The 18,720-nt window shown below is 46.8% G+C and overlaps 1 protein-coding gene across 1 annotated transcript in view; it reads right to left on the bottom strand.

The window, feature by feature from the left end:
* Positions 1–18,720, bottom strand: part of loxhd1a (lipoxygenase homology PLAT domains 1a) — a 184,336-nt gene that overhangs the window by 65,602 nt on the left and 100,014 nt on the right. The window contains exons 21-23 of the mRNA XM_078539341.1: positions 9,388–9,521; positions 8,261–8,409; positions 1,843–1,947 (exon numbers count right to left, since the gene is read on the bottom strand). Of these exons, the coding sequence (XP_078395467.1) occupies positions 1,843–1,947; positions 8,261–8,409; positions 9,388–9,521 (388 nt within the window). The remainder of the gene's footprint in view (positions 1–1,842; positions 1,948–8,260; positions 8,410–9,387; positions 9,522–18,720) is intronic.

Genomic DNA, 18,720 nt, shown 5'->3' with positions numbered 1-18,720 from the left:
GTGCGTGTCCACAGGTCCCTGAAAGTGGCAGGACAAGTGGATAACGTGCCAAAGAAAGTACATGGAATGCTTTCCTATACTGGATGAGGTATTGAATACAAAAGCAGGGACGTAATGATGGAACTGTATAAAATGCTGGTTAGGCAACAGTTGGAATTTTGTGTACAGTTCTGGTCACCACATTACAGGAAGGATGTAATTGCTCTGGAGAGAGTGCAGAGGAGATTTACAAGAATGTTGCCAGGGTTTGAAAATTGCAGCAATGAGGAAAGGCTAGGGTTGTTTTCCTGAGAACAGAGGATTCTGAGGTGTACAAAATTATGAGGGGCCTAGATAGGGTAGGTGATTGGTAGAAGGGTTGGAGGGGACATGAGGAAAAGCTTTTTCATCCAGAGGGTGGTGGGCATCTGGAATTCACTGCCTAAATTGGTGGTTGAGGCTGAAATGCTCAACTCATTTAAAGGGCACCTGGATCTGCAATTGAAGTGCAGACTGGACACAGTCAACATAGGTTTATGAAAGGGGAATCATGTTTGACAAACCTGCTGGAGATTTTTTGAGTATGTAAATAGCAGAACAGATAAGGGAGGACCAGTGGGTGTGGTGTATTTGGATTTTCAGAAAGCTTTTGATAGAGCCCCACATAAGAGGTTAGTGTGCAAAATTAAAGCACGTGGAATTGAGGGTAATATATTGGCATGGATTGAAAATTGGTTAGCAGACAGAAAACAGACAGTAGGAATAAATGAGTATTTTCAGAATGGCAGGCGGTGACTAGTGGCTGGCGCAGACATGATGGGCTGAACAGCCTCTTTCTGCACCGAACCTTTCTATGGTTCTAACTTTTCTATGGTTCTAAGAGATTTACTGGAATAGTTTCAGGGATGAGGGATTACAGTTAGGTGGATAGATTGGAAAAGCTGGGATTGTTCTCCTAAGAGCAGAGGAAGCTAAAAGGAGATTTGATGCAGCTGTTTAAAATCATGAAGGGTTTAGCTAGAATAAATAAATAGAAACTGTTTCCAATGGCTGGAGGGCCAATAACCTGCAAGCGCAGATTTTTAAAAATTCTTTCATGGGATGTGGGCGCTGCTGGCAAGGCCAACATTTGTTGCCCATCCCTAATTGCCCTTGAACTGAGTGGCTTGTTAGGTCATTGCAGAGGACAGTGAAGAGTCACCATATTACTGTGGGTCTGGGTCTGAAGTCACATGTAGGCCAGACCAGGTAAGGACAGGAGATTTCCTTTCTTAAAGGGTGTTAGTGAACCAGATGGGTTTTCACAATAATCGATGATAGTTGTCCTGGCCAACAACACTGAGATTAGTTTTATATTCCAGATTACTTCAGAACCCCTTATATACTTGTGGAAAGACACAAACAATGTGCTGCACACTACCGAGGAGTGTCTCCTCTACAGACTAAGTGGCGGACTAATCACCTTAAACTCAGCAAATGAGGTGGCTATTGCTTAGCTTTGGGGATTTGCATTGCTAAATAAATAAAAATATTCCAGGTTTATTCATTGAAGTTAAATTGCACCCGCTGCTGTGGTGGGATTTGAACCCACATCCCCAGAATGTTAGCTTTAGTCTCCAAACTACTAGCCTAATGACATTACCACAACATCACCATCTCCCAAGATTTAGCCAATGAACCAATGGTTACATGAGGAAAAACTCATATCTTCTACTATTTACCCATGGTAACTAGTTGGCATGTGCCAGGCTCTTGCCAATGCAGTTCCGCAACGAGTCACTGTGATGTATAAGAGCACACCACATGGGAAGCATTAATGCTCCCTGCCAGTTATCATTCTGCTTAGCATCTTATCTTTCTTACCTGTGTCATCCTTCTCACCAAACAGGGTGATGAACACGTTGGCATCTGTCCCTGCATTTTTCTTCTCCCCAGTTTTTACCCTCACAGTGTAGGTGGTAGACTGAGCTGTTAGGAACAAAAAGGTTTTGGTTATTTATTGGGCTGTGTCTAATTTCAATAACGTTTACTGAAACCAAACAAGCTTTGGTGGCAATTGGATGCCAGGCTGGGTCAGTGTCCACCTCCTTCATTGAGGTACACTGCTGACAGAAAGTACGTGCATATATATAGCACCTTTCGCATCCTCAAGACATCCCATAGCACCTCTTCATCAATTAAGTACTTTTGAAATGTAGACAATTGCAACATAGGAAAGCACAGCAGCCAATTTGCAGATAAGAATGTCCCGCAAGCCATATGGTCTGTTTAGTGCTGTTGTTTGAGAGCTAAATAGTAACATAGAAAATACAAGCAGGAGTAGGTTGTTCGGCCCTTCAAGCCTGCCCCGCCATCCAATATGATCACGGCTGTGCTCCCATGCTTTCCCACTTGACGCCTTTAGAGTCCAGAAATCTATCTATTTCCTTCTTAAATATATTCAGTGACTTGGCCTCCACAGCCCTCTGTGGTACAGAATTCCACAGGTTCACCACCCTCTGAGTGAAGAAGCTTCTCCTCATCTCAGTCCTAAATGGCCTACCCCGTATCCTAGGATTGTGACCCCTTATTCTAGACACCCCCAGCCAGAAGAAACATCATCCCTACATCCAGTCTGTCCATCCCTGTCAGAATTTTAAACGTTTCAATGAGATCCCCTCTCATTCTTCTAAACTCCAGTGAATATAGGCCTAGTTGGCCCAATCTCTCCTCATGCTAAATTCCTGTCACCCTAGGGATCAGTCTGGTGAACCTTCGCTGCACTCCCTCTATGGCAAGTATATCCTTTTCATAGGTAAGGAGACCTAAACTGCACACAATACTCCAGGTGTGATCTCACCAAGGCCCTGTACAGCTCCAGTAAGACATCCTTGCTCCTGTACTCAAGTCCTCTGGCAATGAAGACCAACATACCATTTGCCTTCTTAACTGCTTGCTGCACCTGCATGCTTGCTTTCAGTGATTGGTGTGCAGGGACACCCAGGTCCCTTTGTACATCAACATTTCCCAATCTATCACCATTTAAATAATACTCTGCTATTCTGTTTTTCCTACCAAAGTGGATAACTTCACACCACGTTATACTGCATCTGTCATGTATTTGTCCACTCACTCAACTTGTCTAAATCGCTTTGAAGCCTCTAAACACCATCCTCATCACTCACATTCCCACCAAGTTTCATGCCATCAGCAAACGTGGAAATATTACATTTTGTTCCCTCATCCAAATCATTGATTTTTATTGTGAATAGCTGGGGCCCCAAGCACTGCTCCCTGTGGTACCCCACTAGTCACCGCCTGCCACCCGGAAAAGACCTGCTTATTCCAAGGGCAGAATTTTATGGCCCCGTTTTGGCGGGTTGGGGCCATAAAATGCGGTGAGCCATTATAAATGCCATTGACGACAGCGGGAACGTAAAATCCGGCTGTCGCAAAATTCTGCCCCTACTGTCTGTTTCCTGTCTACTAACCATTTCTCAATCCATGCTATATATTACCCACAATCCCACGCATTTTAATTTTGTACACTAACCTCTCATTTCGGACTTCATCAAAAGCTTTCTGAAAATCTAAATCCACCACATCCACTGCTTCTCCCTTATCTATTCTGCTAGCTATGTCCTCAAAAAACTCCAGTAGGTTTGTCAAACATGATTTCCCTTTCATAAATCCATGTTGACTCTGTCTAATCCTGTTGATATTTTCTAAGTGTCCAGAAACTGGGAGAATAGGAGCTAAAATAACACCGTCTGCCAGGGCCGGGCACCCCTTGCTGCTGGAGGGCCAAACCTCACCCCCCTCCATCCTGGAGGACCTAAACCCCACCCCCCCCCGGCCCGCAGGACCTTAAACCCCCCCCCACCCCCGGCCTGGAGAACCAAAACCCTGGCCTGGAGGACCTAAGCCGTACTCTCCGCCCCTGGACTGGAGGCCCTAAACCCTGGCCTGGAGGACCAAAATCCCCCTGGACTGGAGGACCAAAACCCCCCCCAGCCTGGAAGACCAAATCATATTGTACCCGTTCATATCTATTTGTGCTGTTAATTTGGCTGCCTTATTGCAAATGCTTCCGCGCATTCAGATTCAGGGCAGAATCATCCATGTCCACTGGTGTCAGGCGTGTTCAGTGGTGTGAGCAGACAAGTCACCATTGATGCTCACAATGGATGATGGCTGAGGGGGTGGGAGAGGAAGGTTTAGGATTGACTGGGAGAGGGAGAGGAAGAGGTGCCGAGGCAGTGAGGCTGGGAGAGGGAGAATTAAGGTGTTGGGGGAGGGGGGGGCGAGGTTGAGCGGGGAGGGAGTACAAGGGGGGAGGGAGGAGGGGGTAATGTGGGAGAAGATGGCAACTGGAGAGGTAGGTGTATGGGGGGTAGAAGGTGTAAGGGAAGGGGTTTGGAGGGGGGAAGGAGTGCAAAGAGAGAAGGGAGTCCAGGGGGAGGAAGGAATGCAGAGAGGGGAGGGAGTCTGGGGGGGAAGAAGTGTGGAGAGGGGAGGGAGTCCAGGGGGAGGAAGGAGTGAGAACTGTGGAGGGAGTCCCGGGGAGGGAGTAAGGATGGAGGAAGGTGGAGGAAGGAGTCAGGAGGGGGCAAGGACGAAGGGTGGCGGAAGAAGTGAGAGTGTCTGAGGGAGTCAGGAAAAGGGAGGGACTAAGTGGGGGGGGGAGTCTGTGAGGTGGGAGGACCAAGGAGGGGAAGGGGTTCTGAGGGGGAAGGGGTTCTGGGGGCGAAGGGGTCTGGAACGGGGACAATGTCCAAGTGAATCTGCAAGGGAGGGGTCTGATGGGTCCCTGACGGCCTCCTGGGGACTGAACTGAGTGTGGGCATGGTATGAGGGAATGGTGAGAATGACCGAGGGCAAAGTGAGGTGGTAGGGCGTGAGGTGAGGGTTCAACGGTAGTGATAGAAGGAATGACGAGGGTGGTTGGTGGGGACTTGGAGGCAAACACGGACCCTGAGGGCGGGAAGGAGGAGGTCGGGGAGGCGAATGTGGAGGGGGGTGGGATTTTTGGGAAGGAAGGGAACGTGCACGTTCACCAGGACATCCCCGAAGGAAAAGGGTTGTGGCTGGTTGGACAAGGAGGGGAGGTGGAAGGTGATGCCAGTGGGTCAACTGTGATGGGGGCAAAAGGATTGGGTGACTGGGGGAGGGTAAAGGATGGGGGAGTGGAAGTAAAACCAAATTAGCATTATGCTATCCAATCGAAAGTGGAACGAGAGTCGTGGTGGGTGAGATCAGGTCCTGCATGGGAGTGTGATCATTGGGTGGGCGGAGATGCAGGTCAGCTCAGATGGACAACTGAAAGAGAACCCCAGCAGGCAGCACTGAAAATGCTCAGGGCATTGAGATGAGTGTGATACAGGAAGGGTCCAAGTGCGTTGGAGAGTGTTTGCATGAGGTTCCGAAAGACCCTGCCACACACACACACTTCTCTCTCCAGGATCACTCCTGGGCCAGCTGCTCCCTCTGCAGTGACAGAGGACAAGGTTGAGGGGCTCACAGGCAAAGGGAGGGAGTGGATGGCCTCTGAGATTCCTGAGTGGATGACCCAGAGGTGCACAGCTGCCACACCTCCTCCCTTCAGGTACGCAAGGGCCCTGGCCTGACTTGTTTACGGAAGGAGCACCTAGAGAGATGTTGAGGTGTCCCGTTACCCTCTCGCGTTGTCACTGCAGGAACTCGCCCATCACTCCAGCGATGGAGTGCAGGTCCGCACACATCTCTGCTTTCTGCTGGACCAGGGCGTCTGCCTTTCTTCCTAAGGAGACCTCCATATACGCATATGTGGGCATGACTTCGTCAGAGAGCAACTCCTCCGACTTGTGAGCCACTCTGTTGAGGGCTTCCAACAACTCTGTGTGATGTTCCCCTGCCTTCTGCTGACTCCCTTGGATGAGCTGGAAGGCCGAATCCAGAGGTTTGTCATCTGACTCAGACCTCACAGGTGCCTCTTCCCCAGCAGTCCTCCGAGTGCTGGGCAGCTCGGCTGAACCTGCCTCCTCCTGCTGTGGAAATGTGTCCATGCGGTGACCACCAGATTGCGAACCCGAGCCTACTCTAGGTCTAGGTCCCACCGAGGTGTGTGTCTCTGCACTAGTGGAGGGTGTGGGTAAGCACTGTGATGGGTCTTCCAGGCTGCTTATTTCTAGCTCGTCAATGGAGGAGTTGTCCTTGTGGCTGGAGGTGAGGACTTGGATGGAGCTAAGGGACTGGCTGGCTGTGGGTGTCGGTCACTTGGCATAGCTCCCTGTGACCCAAAGTAGAGAAAAATAGTGCATGGCAGCAGGGCCAAAAACAGGAGAGAGAGCATCGCAGCTGCACTGAGAGAGGGATGATGTGGTGGGTGTTCATCGACGACCTCACCATCGCCGTAGGCAGGGTCCATGCTCTCACCAGCCAGCACAATGGTATGCTCCTCAAAGTGAGCGAGGGGCCTAATGTGGGCCACCCACCTCCCCCCCCCACCCCCTCCCCCCCCGCCACCCCCGGTCTAGGACCTCTCCGTGCTGATGGGAGCCAGCTTCTCCTGCATTGAAACAGGTGGAGAAAGTGTGAACAGGACACATAGCACTGCATGGAATGTTTGTGTGCTATGTTTCTGTGCTATGGCCCTATTTTCTGCTAGCCCTTGTTTCTTCTGCCTTCCACTTTTGCTTTCTGCTTTTCTGTCTTTCATTTCTATCTTTGTTTCCCTCCTTTGTGTCTCTCTGCTCAGGTTCCCATCCCCCTGCCAATCTAGTTTAAACTCTCCACCATAGTCCGAGCAAATACCCCTGCGAGGATATTGGTCCCAGTCGTGCTGGGGTGCAACCCTTCCAGGTTGTACAGGTCCCATCTTCCCCAGAATCAGTCCCAATGCCTCAGAAATCTAAATCCCTCCCTCCTACACCATCTCTCCAGCCATGCATTCATCTGGTCTACTCTCCTATCCCTGATCTTGCTAGCACATGACACTGGGAATAATCCTGAGATTACTACCTTTGAGGTCCTGCTTTTAATTTATATCCTAGCTTCCTATGCTCTGCTTTCGGGACCTCATCCCTCTTTTTACCTATGTTGTTGGTAATGATATGGACCACAACCTCTGGCTGTTCACCCTCCCCCTTCAGAATGTCTTGCAGCTGCTCAGTGACATCCTTGATCCTGGCACCAGGGAGGCAACATACCATCCTGGTGTCACGTCTGCAGTCGCAGAAACGTCTATTTGTTCCCCTGATGATAGAATCTCCTATCACTATTGCTCTCCCAATCTGTTTTCTCCCCACCTGTGCAACTGAGCCACTCATGGTGCCACGGACTTGGCTCTCGCTGCATTCCCCTGAGAAACCGTCTCCCCCAGCAGTATCCAAAACAGAAAACCTGTTAGAGAGGGAGATGGACCCAGGAGACTCCTGTACTACTTGCCTCGTGCTTTTACTCTGTCTGGCAGTCACCCATTCCTTTTCTGCCTGCGGTGTGACCACCTTACTGTACATGCTATCCACGAGGATCTCATCCTTGTGGACGCTCCACAGTGACTCCAGCCGCTGCTCCAGCTCCGAAATGCAGATTTTGAGTAGCTGCAGCTGGAGGCACTTCCTGCACACATGGTCGCCCTGGACACTGGAAGTGACCCTGACTTCCCATATCGCACAGGAGGAGCATTCCACTTGGCCTAGCTGCCCTGCCATGACTTACCCTTAAATTACTGCCTTTACTTTTACTTCCCCTTGTTTAGAGAATATTAAAGACAGAAGAAATACTCGCCAGGTCCTCCTTACTAAGGCCGCCGCTCTTATTGAGGAAAGGTAGAAAATGAAAGAATCACCTCCTTCCCTCTTCACTGAACTCTCTCTCTCACCAAACTCCAACTGAAGCACTTTAATGCAGCGCAAAGCAGCACTTCAATGCAGACCCAGTGCAGTTGGGCCTTACACCAGCAGAAACCTCCTGCTCTTGCTTTGAAGAGTGCCATGTAATCTCTTAATGTCAACTTAACATTTCAGCCGAAAGCCAATATCTACAACACTGCAGCGCTCCCCCAGAAATGCACTGAAGCACCAACCTAGATTATGGATTCAAGCCTCTGAAGTGGGGCTTAAATCTATGCCCAGCAGCCTACTTGTGAGCCGTAGCTAATGCTTAAAGGTGACACCTAAGTAAGACACAGAGGTAGCAGGATATGTAATAAAATATATGTTGAGTTATAAAATATGCCCATGGTCTGAACTTAAACACAAATGCATCACATCATTTGTGGAGGCTGGAAAAGAGTAATTGTTTTTTAAATAACTTTTTTCACCTTTCTGCTCAAGGCCTAGTGTTGCCTGGGATTGTTCATCTCTGTCTGAATCTCTCTTCAGGAATGCCTCATCTACAGGAACGAGCTCTCTTGCTAGTTGCCCATCATCCTCATCAACAGCTAACCATCGTTCACAAGGGAAGAAATACCTGGTGAAATAGAACAATGTATAATTCCTATTTGATAAGGCAACATTTGTGAGGCTTGCAATAAGAAACTTATGAATGACTTCCGCCTGACCATGTCTTTCCATCCCCATGATAGTTTTAAATAAATGTGTGCATTATAAGGAAAGTCCATATTACTGCATTTATCCCATTAGCCTTTATAAAGGTTATTATTAAGTAAGTTACTTATACTTTTATTGGCCATTTATTACCAAGGATGGGCAAAGCTTATGTCCTTGCCCGAGCGAGCACTGATGACGACTAACTATACCTGATTAATATAATGTGCCCAAAGCACCATGATTAATGTTGGAGTGGATACCCAATGGAAAATGATGTATTGCTGGTGGCCAACAAACATTGGTAAGCCAGTATAGAGTGTAGATTGGCTGTGGTAGCCGATAGCGGTTATGGTACCACCAGGTTATGAATTCAATCCTATGAAGAGAAGTTTGGAATTGGATTCCATAAATCTGATAGCCTGTGGGCCAATGTCAGAAAAAAAATGTTTGTGAAATCTTCTGCTTTTTTTTTTCAAAAAACCCAACTGGTCACAAATGTACTTCAGGGAAGGGAATCTGCCACCCTCTAACTGGCCTGGTTTACACGTAATTCCAATCCCACAGTATGGTGGTTGACTCTTAATGCCCCAGGGCAACTATGGATGGCCAGTAGATACTACCCGTCCATTTTCTCATGTTCCACGGAACAAATTTAAAAAAGATCTTTGGAAAATTCTTCCACCCCCTTGAAACATTCTTGCAGATCTTTTCAAAAAACGAACTAGACACCCAGATTAAGATAAAATGAGATTTATGCTCCAGACAAATAATTAATTTAGTTAAACAAAGCATGTTGGCATAGGAATGGGAAACATATTTGTAAACTGGTGAAAACGTTTCTGATGTAGTATAAAAACTAGAATTCCAACTCTCTCACTTTGTACACATCGATACTCACGTGGTATCATCCTTCTCATCAACAATTTCCACCCTGTCCAGGAACCAGGCTGCATTTCCTCCTGCATTATCATGTCGAATGCGTAGTTTCCTTAACACACCCAGGTCAATGGATTTGATCAAAAATATGTCTTCCTACATTAAAAAACAAAATGTAATAATAATATTTTAAAAAGCACAAATATCCTAGAGCAACATGAGTATGGGGGTTTCTTTAATTTATTTCTTCAGAGGATGAGGATGTTGCTGGCAAGGTCAGCATTTATTGCCCGTTGCTAATTGGCCTTGAGAAGGCAGTGATGAGCTGCCTCCTTGAATTGCTACCGCCCATGCAGTGAAGGCACACCAACAGCGCTGTTAGGGAGGGAGTTCCAGGATTTTGACCCAGCGTCAGTGGGAGTAGGAAACTCACCCACAGGGAATCCGAAAATTAGGGAAATCAGGAACCAGAGAAAAAGAGAGCTAAAATTAAATGGTAGGATTGCCACTCTGCTCCTACTTTCCTAACTTGCAAGCTTTTCGATCTTGTCTCACCCGACCTTCCGACTCAACCATGCATGGCAGCACGCTCCTGAGGCCTTCAGTCGAGTGCTGCTGAATCAGAGGTAAGGAGGCCATGCCCCCTGTTTTACAGCACCAGCTGCCATAAATCAGGTGAGTTTAAAGGTCAAGTTAGGGAGAAGATAGGTTTCAGATAAGTGGTTTGAGAATTTTGCAGGGGAAATTCAACAGAGCGTGAGAGTTTTTTTTATTCGTTCATGGGATGTGGGCATTGCTGGCTAGGCCAGCATTTATTACCCATCCCTAATTGCCCTTGTTTAGAGGGCAATTAAGAGTCAACCACATTGCTGTGGGTCTGGTGTCACACATAGGCTAGACCTGGTAAGGACGACAGATTGCCTTCCCTAAAGGACATTAGTGAACCAGATGGGTTTTTACAACAATTGACAATAGTTTCATGGTCATCATTGGACTTTTAATTCTAGGTTTTTATTGGATTCAAATTCCATCATCTGCTGCAACGGGATTTAAACCCAGGTCCCTAGAGCATTACCCTGGGTCTCTGGATTACTCGTCCAGTGACAATAGCACTACACCATCCCCTCCCCAGTACTGGTGAGTTGAGGGAATCTTAAATCTCTTTCTAAAACTCTAATATCGTATAGATTTAACATTTAACTGCAAGTGTTGTTTAAATTCTAAGTCTCATCCAAGGACCTAAACAGGGAGATAGAAGCTCAAACTGATTTGTTCTGTACCTGCACTCAGTCCCTTTGTTTCAGAACATATAAATTCCCAGACATTCTCAGTGCAACCAGCACTGAGTGCGACTTTAATGGAGTCTGATAGTTTGGTGAGCTGAGAGAGTTTGGTGAGGAGGGGAGGGAGCAAGAACCAATTCCTGCAGGGTGAAAAAGTTAGAACAAAACAAAGGAGTACCTCCCTCCCCTCCTCACTGAACTCCCTAGGCTCATCATCTATAGAAGATAAAAGGAACATAATGCAAAAACACCATGCTGATTTGGATTTTTTCACCCTGCAGCAATTGGTTCTTGCTCTACTACAGGGAAGGAGCTAACTGTTAAGTATCTGTTAAGTGGAAAAGTCAATTCTATTCCTAAGGAGTGCAGGAGTGTGAGCCTCTGCAATTGTCCAACAGGTTTGAGGTTCTCTCATCTTGTTTGGATAAGAGTGGGGGCTGCAGGGTGGATGAGCAAACTGACCATGGCACCTTGGTACAGGAAGCCATTCAAGTGGGGGGCAGCAAAAAGGAATGTAGTGGTAGTAGGGGACAGTATAGTGAGGGGAATTGACACTGTTCTCTGTAGCAAAGAGCGAGACTCCAGGCGGCTGTGTTACCTGCCTGGTGCCAGGGTTCGGGTCATTTGCTCAGGGCTAGAGAGGAACTTAAAGTGGGAGGGGGGGATCCAGTTGTCTTGGTCTATGTAGGTATCAATGACATAGGCAGGGCAAAGCATAGGCAGTATGAGGTGCTAAGCACCGGATTAAGAAGCAGAACTTCAAAGGTAATACTCTCTGGATTATTACCTGAGCCACGTGCAAATTGGCATAGGGCAAATAAGATTAGTATTGCTGAAGAAGAAGACAATGGCTAAGCTTTACGTCTTGCATTCATCAGGACACTTGCAAGAAAACCGACAAAAGGGGAAATTGGGAATTGTACTGTTGGGATGGCCTATACCTGAACCATGCTGGGGCCAGTGTTCTTGTGAGCTGCATAACTAGGGAAGTAGAGAGGGCTTTAAACTAAATACTAGGGGCAAGGGAGAAATTTTTGGGAAGCTGTGGTAAATGAAAGAGTAGAGACAAGGTGAGAGAGAAAGGTACTAATATGGGAAATGATAAACAGGATGTGACTGGAAGGGACAGAGAGTACAAATCTAAGAGGAAATCAGCAGATAAGGCCAGACATTACAAAAATAATAAAAGGGTAAAATTAAAGGCTCTGTATCTAAATGCATGTAGCATTTAAAACAAAATGAGATGAACTGATAATGCAAATAGAAATAAATAAATGCGATCTGATAGCCATTACAGAGAAATGGTTGCAGGATGTCATAGATTGGCACCCTAATGTTGAAGGGTATGTGACATTATGAAAGGAAAGGAAGTATGGAAAAGGTGGAGGGGTGGCTCTGTTAATAAATGATGGTATTAGCACATTAGAGAGGGATGATCTAAGCTCAGGAAACCAGAATATAGAAGCAGTTTGGATTGAGATGAGAAATGATAAAGGCAAAAGTCACTTGTGGGAGTTGCGTATAGGCCCCATAATTGTAACTACATGGTAGGACAGAGTATTAAGGAAGAGATAATGGGAGTTTGTCAGAAAGGTACAGCGATAATTATGGGAGATTTTAATCTACAGATAGACTGGAAAAATCAGATAGGCGAAAGTAGCATGGATGAAGAGTTCATAGAATGTTTTTGGGATGGTTTCTTGGAACAGCATGTTCTGGAGCCAACCAGAGAGCAGGCTATACTACACCTGGTACTGTGCAACAAGATGGGATTAATTGATAACCTCATTGTGAAGGCACCCCTAGGTAGCAGCGATCATAATATGATTGAATTTTACATTCAGTTTGAGGGAGAGAACAGTAGGTCCAGGGCTAGTATTTTAAAGGGCATGAAAGCAGAGCTAGTTAGAGTGAACTGGCAAATGAGGTTCAGGGATAGGTCCATAGAGATGCAGTATCAGACTTTTAATGGGGTTTTTCAGAATACACAGAATAGATACATTCCAATGAGAAAGGAAACTTCCAAGGGTAGAACCCACCATCCACGGTTAACTGAAAAAGTTCAAGAGAGTATCAAACTTAAAGAAAAAGCATATAATTTTGCTAAGATGGGTGTCAGGTCAGAACATTGGACAGAATATAAAGACCAACAATATAAAGAATGACAAAGAGATAAATAAGGAGGGAGAAATTAGGGCATGAGAGAAAGCTAGCTGGAAATATAAAGATGGATAGTAAGAGTATCTATCGATATTTAAATCAGAAAAGAGTTAACAAAGTGAGCATTGGAATTATGGAAAGTGAGTCTGGAGAGTTAATAATGGAAAGTAAGGAGATGGCAGTTGAATTGAACAGGTATCTTGCATCAGTTTTCACTATAGAGGATATGAGTAATATCCCAGAAATAGCTGTAAATCAGGAAATGGAAGGGAGGGAAAAACTCAGGAAAATTACAGTCACCAGAGAAGTGGTACTGAGTAAATTGTTGGAGCTGCGGGTTGACAGATGCCCAGGCCCTGATGGTCTTCATCCTAGGGTCTTGAAAGAAGAGGCTGGTGAAATAGTTGATGGGTTGGTTTTAATTTTCCAAAATTCCCTAGATTAGGGGAAGATTCCATTAGATTGGAAATTAGCAAATGTAACTCCTTTTTTCAAAATGGGAGGGAGACAGAAAGCAGGAAACTACAGGCAAGTTAGCTTAACATCTGTCATAAGGAAAATGTTAGAAGTTATTATTAAAGATGTTATACCAGGGCACTTGGAAAATTTTAAGGCAATCAGGCAGAGTCAGCGTGATTTAAGAGAAAGGGAAATCATGTTTAGCCAATTTATTGGAGTTCTGTGAAGGTGTCACACGTGCTGTGGATAAAAAGGAACTGATGGATGTGCTGTACTTAGATTTCCAGAAGGCATTTGATAAGGTGCCATATCAAAGGTTACTGTGGAAAATAAAAGCTCATGGTGTAGGGGGTAATGTATTGGCATGGATAGAAGATTGGCTAGCTAACAGGAAACAGAGAGTAGCCAGAAGTGAGTCTTTTTCTGGTTGGCAAGATGTAACGTGTCCCTTTACTTCCCCTCTCCTCACCGTCCAAGGGCCCAAACACTCCTTTCAAGTGAAGCAGCATTTCACTTGCACTTCCCTCAATTAAGTCTACTGCATTCGTTGCTCCCAATGCAGTTTCCTCTACATTGAAGAGACCAAACGCAGACTGGGTGGCCGCTTTGCAGAACACCTTCGGTCTGTCCCCAAGCATGACCCAGACCTCCCTGTCGCTTGCCATTTCAACACTCCACCCTGCTCTCATGCCCACATGTCCGTCCTTGGCCTGCTGCATTGTTCCACTGAAGCTCAACGCAAACTGGAGGAACAGCACCTCATCTTCCGACTAGCCACTTTACAGCGTTCCGGACTGATTATTGAGTTCAACAATTTTAAATCATGAACTCTCTCCTCCATCCCCACCCCCTTTCCGATCCCCCCCCTTTTTTTTCCAATAATTTAGATAGATTTTTCTTTCCCCACCTATTTCCATTATTTTTAAATGTATTTCCATCCATTGTTTTATCTCTACCTTTTAGCCTTTTTTGATTACTTCACCCCATCCCACCCCCACTAGGGCTATCTGTACCTGGCTTGTCCTGCTTTCTACCCTTAATTAGCACATTCCTTAGATAATATCACCACCTTCAACACCTCTTTGTCCTTTTGTCTGTGACATCATTTGTCTATCTCCACCTATCACTGGCCCTCTATCCAGCTCTACTGCCCCTCCCCCCCTTAAACCAGCTTATATTTCACCTCTTTTCTATTTTTACTTAATTCTGTTGAAGAGTCATACGGACTCGAAACATTAACTGTGTTCCTCTCCGCAAATGCTGCCAGACCTGCTGAGTTTTTTCAGGTATTTTTATTTTTGTTTTGGATTTCCAGCATCTGCAGTTTTTTGCTTTTATCTAAGGTGTAACGTGTGTTGTGCCACAGGGATCAGTGCTGGAGCCTCAACTTTTTATGATTTATATAAATGAATTGGATGAAGGGACTGAAGGAATTGTTGGTAAATTTGCTGATGACGCAAAGATAGGTAGGAAAGCAAGTTGTGAAGAGGAAGCAAGGAAGCTACAAAGTGACCTAGATAGGTTAATTGAGTGGGCAAAGGTCTGGCAAATGGAGTATAATGTGGGCAAATGTGAAATTGTCCATTTTGGCAGCAAGAGTTAAAAAGGAGCATATTACCTAAATGGTGAGAGATTGCAGAGCTCTGAGGTTCAGAGGGATCTGGATGTCCTAGTGCATGAGTCACAAAAGGTTAGTATGCAGTTACAGCAAGTAATTAGGAAAGCTAAAGGAATGTTATCATTTATTGTGAGGGGAATTGGATACAAAAGTAAGGAGGTTATGCTTCAGTTGTACAGGGCACTGGTGAGACCACACCTGGAGTATTGTGTACAGTACTGGTCTCCTTATTTGAGGAAAGATGTAAATGCATTAGAAGCAGTTCAGAGAAAGCTTACTAGATTAATACCAGGCGTGGGCGGGTTGTCTTATGAGGAAAGGTTAGCCAATTTGGCTTGTATCCATTGGAGTTTAGAAGACTAAGAGGTGACTTGATGGAAACCTTTAAGATCCTGAGATGTCTTGACAGGGTGGATGTGGAGAGGATGTTTCCTCTTGTGGGAGAATCTAGAACTAGGGGTCACTGTTTAAAAATAAGGGGAGAACCAGAAAAAACTCATTTATAGCTACTCTCTGTTCCTGTTAGCTAGCCAATCTTCTATCCATGCCAATAAGGGGTCACTCATTTAAGACAGCATTGAGGAGAAATTTTTTCTCTCAGATGGTCGTGAGTCTTTGGAACTCTCTTCCTCAAAAGGCAGTGGAAGCAGAGTCTTTGAATGTTTTTAAGGCAGAGCTAGATAGATTCTTGATTAACAAGGGTTATTGGGAGTAGGCGGGGGGTTACAATCAGATCAGCCATGATCTTATTGAATGGTGGAGCAGGCTTGAAGGGCCAAGTGGCCGACTCCTGTTCCTAATTCGTATTTTGACATGTGGGGAAGAGGAACGGGCATGTCAGGCACTGGGGGTCAGTAATTGGGGGTTGACTGGGTACTCGGGTGTTGGGGTGTGGTTGGACAGCTGGGGAGGTGAGAGGAGGGAAGGGTTTGGGGAGGTGGTTGGACAGCCTAGTGGGGGCAAATTTTGGGGGCGTGATTCGGACAGTTGGCGGGGTTTGGAGGTTCGGTCAGGTCGGGCCAGGTGGTGTAGTCGGGGGTGGGGGGCAGTCCTAGGGTTGGGCGGGGGAGTCCCTTGGGGGTTGGGGGGGCCCCGTGGGGTTGTGGGGCTAGTCCCCTCAGGGTTTGGGGGTTGGGTGGTAGTCCCGTCGTGGAGTGAGGGCAAGTCTTGTCAGGGGCGGGGTGGGGGAATCCCATGGGTGTTAGTCAGTGGGTGGGGGAGTCTCTTGGGGGTTCGGTATGTGGGGTGTGTCCTGTAAGGGGTCAGTGCAGTTCTGTACAATAGTTACTCAGAAGTGAGAAGTGATTTTAATTGTTCTAATTTTTTTCTGGGTAACTATTGGTGTAAGACAGTCGGAACCATCCGAAGTTAGCGATTTAAATTGCTTTTTCGAATACTTCCCAGCGCAGGACAATTGCCCATCGGAGGTTTGCACTTCTGGGCCGATTGCCATGCAAACTTTGCCTGGGAACTTCTGTGGGGGAGGGGTAGGGGAGGCGCGTCTTTAAGGTAGCCCCCAGTTACATTGCCCTGCAGCTTGGAAGTTACAGCCCTTGTAATTCAAGAGTTTCCGAGAATAAGTTTCAAATCCCATCATAGTTTTGAAAATCTAAGAATAAAAAAATCAGCCATCAGTGTAAGTATTGTTATAATAGATCAACGACACACGATCTGGGGGGTACTGGAGTGCACCTCCTGAACGGTCCAGGCATCGGAAGCGCATCTTGAGAAGATCCATGGCTCTCTCCACCACAGCCCTTGTAGTGCCGTGGCTCCTATTGTACCGCTGCTCAGCTTCTGATATTGGATGGCGGAGAGGCATCATGAGCCACCTTCTGAGAGGATAGCCTTTGTCACCCAGCAGCCATCCATCAAGCCGGGCTGGAGCACTGAAGAGCCCCGGCACCTGGGAGTGTCTGAGGATGTAGGCATCGTGGGAGCTGCCTGGGTACCTTGCACAGACTTGTAGAATCTGCATCCTGTGGTCACACACTATCTGCACGTTCATGGAGTGGAAGCCCTTCCTGTTGAGGAAGGCACTGGGCTCACCTGCTGGTGCCTTGATGGCCACATGTGTACAGTCTATAGCACCCTGGACACGGGGGAAGCCAGCAATGGTTGCGAAGCCTCTGGCTCGCTCTGTCTGGCTGGCCTGGTCCCAGCGATAATGGATGAAAGTCAATGCACACCTGAACAGAGCGTCTGTCACCTGCTTGACAAAAATGCGGACAGCTAATTGAGAGACTCCACAGAGATCACCCACTGAGCCCTGGAAAGAGCCAGAGGCATAGAAGTTGAGGGCAGCTGTGACCTTTAGAGCCATTGGCATGGGGTGTCCACCCACACAGTTAGGAGAGATCTCATGGCTTATCATCTGACAGATGGCGGTGACTGTCTCCCTTGAGAGTCGGAGCCTCCTTCGGCACTGGACCTCAGGCATATTGAGGTAGCTGCTTCGATGCCTGTAAACCCTGGCAGCAGGATTTTGGCATCTTCTGCGGCCCCTTCCGCCTTGCACTTCCTGTTGGCCCTGCGCCCCTTGTGCCTGCGCCTCTCCTCCCAAAGGTGGCTCCCCTTGAGGCTGAATGTGGACTCCTGGCCTCCTCCCTCTTCTGGCCCTCCCATCCGCCTCAGAGCACAACTCCCATTCCCAGGCTAAGGGAAGGCTTCCCAAAACCTGCAAGGCCCTAGAAATGATCTTTATTGTAGAGTCCTGGCCAAGGCTTTTACTCCTGTCCTCGCATGCTAGCTAGTCTGAATTTTGAAGTATTCCTGCTCACCCAGGCAAGTATCAGTAACTTTCAACTTAAATACCTTAAAGATCACATGCACGACCCCACTCACCCCTCTTATCCCGCCCTTGGATGAGGTTTATACAAATGTCTCCTACCCGCCTGCCCGTTGCGCCTGTGTGATGTCCTGAAGATCACATGGGCTGCGAAAAATTGAGATCATTTGCTGCCTCAAGGCCCTTAACTGGCCGTTTAATTGATGGCGGGCGCGCATCCAAACTTATAGCGTGCCCGCCTTCCCGAATATCGTGATGTCGCGCAGTGACATCGGGACGCAAACGCGACGTCACCGTTTGTCATTTTATGCATTGGCATTAGGGGCCTGCCTCTGCACGCCAACAGGAAAATTCTGCCCCAGGAATTAAAAGACTGATGATGACCATGAAACCATTGCCAATTGTCATAAAAACCTGGTTCAGCTGGGCCTTTTAGGGAAGAAAATCTGCTGTCCTCACCTGGTCTGGCCTAAAAGTAACTCCACACCCACCAGTTGACTCTTAAATGCCCTCTGAATAAGGGAAATTAGGGATGGGCAATAAAGGAAAAAAGGAAGGGCTTCAGATTCCTGGAACTGTGTCGGGAGGGACATGAACACGATGGACAGGTTGCACATCAGCAGAGTTTGGACCCGTCCTTGCATGGAGGTTAACTCATGCTGAGGGCGAGGATTTAAATAAATTTGGCAAGGGGAGGAGTACATTAGAGAGGAGATATAGGGTGTGTAGAAGACAGGGAGAGACAAATAGCATTGGGATTGTAGTTGTAGGGTCTGGTACATAAAGGGTTAATGTGGAACTGAGTACAGTACCGCCCACACAGTGATGTAAGAAGGCACATGACCCAGAGGCAGGAGCAGTCTGGAGATGGACGGAGATGTGTAAAGAACCCAGGATGGAGTCAACTCCATACCTGTACACTCTACTGTAGACATGTATATAGTTATGGGTTGTTAATAAAGACTTGCTTTTAAGATACTCAAGACTACGAAACCTACGAAGTCTGAAGCAGGATTCTTCATGCTGGCAGCATCTGGATCAAAAACC

The sequence above is a fragment of the Cetorhinus maximus genome, chromosome 1 (assembly GCF_964194155.1).
Source record: "Cetorhinus maximus chromosome 1, sCetMax3.hap1.1, whole genome shotgun sequence".
NCBI classification, from domain to species: domain Eukaryota; kingdom Metazoa; phylum Chordata; class Chondrichthyes; order Lamniformes; family Cetorhinidae; genus Cetorhinus; species Cetorhinus maximus.
This window is presented reverse-complemented; position numbering and strand designations above follow the sequence as displayed.